At 32.1% G+C, this 3,593-nt stretch overlaps 1 protein-coding gene across 1 annotated transcript; it reads left to right on the top strand.

Moving 5' to 3' along the window:
- Window positions 1-1,239: 1,239 nt before the first annotated feature.
- Window positions 1,240-2,310, top strand: LOC108328688 (BON1-associated protein 2). The gene is made up of 2 exons (XM_052873247.1): window positions 1,240-1,932; window positions 2,099-2,310. The coding sequence occupies exon 1, from the start codon at window positions 1,389-1,391 to the stop codon at window positions 1,926-1,928; it is 540 nt and encodes a 179-aa protein (XP_052729207.1). The 5' UTR covers window positions 1,240-1,388; the 3' UTR covers window positions 1,929-1,932; window positions 2,099-2,310.
- The last annotated feature ends 1,283 nt before the right edge of the window (window positions 2,311-3,593 follow it).

The raw sequence follows: 3,593 nt of genomic DNA, 5'->3' as shown, positions 1-3,593 counted from the left end.
TTGACTCGCTAGGCTTAGCTTTTGTCATTCCTAAGCCATTATTTAAATTTAAATTTATATCAAATTTCACTACAAGAGCAAATTGATAATCATCTATTTTTATTAATTAAAATATTTCTTTTAATTTATTACATCATTCACAAACTCTCAAAAGTTTTTCCTTCAAACCATCTATTTATTCAAATCACTTAATCCAAAAAACACCACAAATATGTTCTCAAATTCATCCACTTCTAATCTAAATACTAACTAAATGCCCAAACCCAGAACAATAAATTAAGGGAAAGTATGTTTTTAATTTATAAGATAACATTTATTTTTAAAATAATTGAATTTAATCTTTTCATATTTAACTTATCATTTACGTTTAAAGAAAATACTAAATTTACATGTCTTTATTTACAAATTTAAAGAACAACACATCCACTTGAAAAATATAAAAAATAAAATGCAATTTGAAAAAAAAAGTATAATAATAAATAAACATTACGTTTTCCTGAGAAGAACACGTGACGCAGCATTCTCCAAATTCCAAGCTAAACTAGTAACTTCCTGGTGTCTATCCACTTGTTTCTTCCTCAATTTATTTCTTTGTCAACAAAGTCAGGAGTTGACTTGGTCTGCAAAAAACTTGCTTCGATCAAACCATAAACTCCCCATTAACACTTGGAACTTTCTCCCTTGGAATTTACTCAGCAAGGAGACAAATTTCCGAACACGACCAATTAAAACCTAGTCCCCCCACATTTCATTCTCAAGGGTGGTTTCGACTTTTCCAAAAAATATTCCAACTTAATAAAAAATGTCTCTAAAAACAAGTATATGAGTACGGCTAACTATACAAAATTTCTTCACTATAATACATAAAAGAAAAAAATATTTATTTTATTCGAGAATACCATAATTAACAAAATGATAACACGGAAATTACATAGCCCGTTGTTTACATTAAAAATATCAACTAATAAATTTCAATAAAAAGTCTTGGTCGTTATAAATATTCTTTAATAAACTTTTTTTATTCTTAATATAAATATGGTAAATACAGAGAATAAAGCAGTGTTGAACGAGTAATATTATAATTGTATAAAAGGATTGAAAATTCTTTCCAACAGGACTGAAACTTCCTCGTAAGACAAGTTCCTTACTCCGTCAACTTTCCAAACCACTTATGTTGTAATAGCGGCTCATATTCAAAGGCGCAGGAAAGTGCTTCACCATTAAAAAGAAGCAACCTCTTTCTTTCTCTCTTCTTTCTCTCACGTTTCCCAAACCTCATAATATTTAACTCTTTTCTTCTTCCTTCTCTTCAGCCCACCATTTCAGAGCATCACCAATCTTGTACATACATTCTTTTTTATCGTTTAAACAACGAACCATAAATCACGATGTCAAGAACAGTGGAAGTAGCAGTTTTATCCGCGGAGAATCTCCAAATGAATAAAAAACCTTTAAGAGGAAACACATTCGTGACGGTTCACTCCGACGCCAGCACCGACGCAGGTGCTGTCACGAAAGTGGATTCAGAGGGTGGAAGCTACCCTTCGTGGAATGAGAAGGTTGTGGTGAACGTGCCGTTGCATGCAAGGTTCATAACGGTGGAGGTGAAGTCCAAAACGTCGTCGTCGTCGTCGTTGACGGGGTCTAACAGTATTGGCGTGGCACGAATACCGATTTCTGATTTCATCGGAGGGTACGTGCCAGAAAATCAGCTGCATTTCTTGAGCTACAGGTTGTGGGACGGTAACGTTAGGAGAAATGGGGTTATAAATATTTCGGTGAGGGTAAAAGTACCGGAACGTTCTTCTTGTAGTTCCAATTCTATGCCATTTTCGGCGGTAACTGGGGTGCCGGTGGCCGGTAATGGCTCCACTGGAGTTGTCACAGGATTTCCAGCTCTTTGGTTAAACTACCAAAGAAATATCTGAAAATGTAAAGTTGATTTATTTGATATTAGATTGCTCCAATTTAATATGCAATTATATATTAGATTGTGTTGTCTCTATAGTTTATACAAAAAATCTTTGAGGGATTCAGTTCGTTATGTACTGAAAAAGGAAAGCCTTATTCATTGTTTTTCCTTATTGATTTGCTGTAGAAAAAAATGTGAGGGACAAACAGCGTGAAGATTGAAGAGGATTTGCGAAAAAAAGAAATCCATAAATCATCTGTCTGACAAACTGTTAGTCTCTATGAATGTGAAACTTTCCATATTTTGTGCACTCAATTATGATAAAAATTCAACTATTAAATTGATTGATATGAACTTAATTTTATTAATATTTCAAATGTACACACAAAAAGGAAGAAAGAAGTAAAAATGGTTATGATTTTCTTGGATGTTTAGTATGTAGGAAAAACCAGTATCATCACTCGTTTCATGTATGACAAATTTGACACTGTACTGCACCTCAGAATTACCAACATTTTGTATATATGTTGTGGACTTCTTTGTTACTTCAATTGTAAAAATTCTTGATGTGTTTATTTAAAATCAATCAGAGTTAGGTCCGTGAAACTTGATGTGTTTATTTAAAATCTTTATGCTACATATAACAGCAGTACATGATTCCTTCATCATTTAATAATTTTCTAACCTTATTCCCCACAAGAACCTCTGATGTTTCCTTTTGTCTTGCCTATGGTGACGCAGGTAGACAAGTATACCTTGTGATGCTTCCCTTCATTTATTAACTTCTATTTTGTGCTTCTGGATCATAATGATAAATAGCTAACAGAGTTACTCAAATAAAATATGGGTCGAAAACATCTTTATTTTGGACAAAAGAAAAATACTCATTTTCAACATCTTAGGAAGCAAAAATTCTTCTTCTTTTGGATTCTTTATCTGAGTATATGATAAAGTGAGAGAATAAAAGCACTCCTATAACTTTGTCTGGGGTTATCTGTGTCAATTATCAGAAATATTGTCAAGAGCCATGACTTTTGTTACAACTGTACTTTAAGTTTAACTCAATCTTACGTAACCCCGGCTTGTAGAATAAGATTTACACCCATTTATGAAGTATGAATTTATCTTATCTCTAGTCAAAGTGGAACTTCCAACAACTTTGTCTAAATTTAACCTTCTCTAACACCTGGCTGCATGCAGCATGTTGTCCAAAGTCACTTTGGTTTTGACTTCTGTTTATTGAAGTATAAAATCTCTACTATTGGAGCATTTTTTCAAAACATCACTGCCGGCAATACCTGCATAAATTTCATGGCATTAACTCTCTTGTTGCAGCGTAACTGATTGACTAATTAGTAGCTTGCTCATTGCTCAGCAGTTAAGATATGGTAACAGAGAAAATGTCTCTGTTATTACCAATAGCTCAAACCCAAAAAAATAAATTTAAGGAAAATTGTTTTTAATTTCTGTAATTTCAAATATATGAATCATACTTTTACTTATAAAAAAATTTAATTAATCTTTTATGTTTAAACTTATGATTGACAATTTTTCACTGCTATAATACTAAAGAAAAGACTAAACTTACACGTTTTTATTTTTAAAGTTAAAGAATCAATCAATTTCAAAAAATTAAAGAATAGACTAACCTTTTTTCACAAAAAAACCTTTATGGTTTCTT

Source organism: Vigna angularis, chromosome 2 (assembly GCF_016808095.1).
Source record: "Vigna angularis cultivar LongXiaoDou No.4 chromosome 2, ASM1680809v1, whole genome shotgun sequence".
NCBI lineage: Eukaryota > Viridiplantae > Streptophyta > Magnoliopsida > Fabales > Fabaceae > Vigna > Vigna angularis.
The sequence above is the reverse complement of the archived record's forward strand: the minus strand, read 5'-3'. Positions and strand labels throughout refer to the sequence as shown.

Excerpts from the sequence above, each read along its gene's own strand:
- LOC108328688 (XM_052873247.1), top strand. The coding sequence starts at position 1,389 with ATGTCAAGAACAGTGGAAGTAGCAGTTTTATCCGCGGAGAATCTCCAA.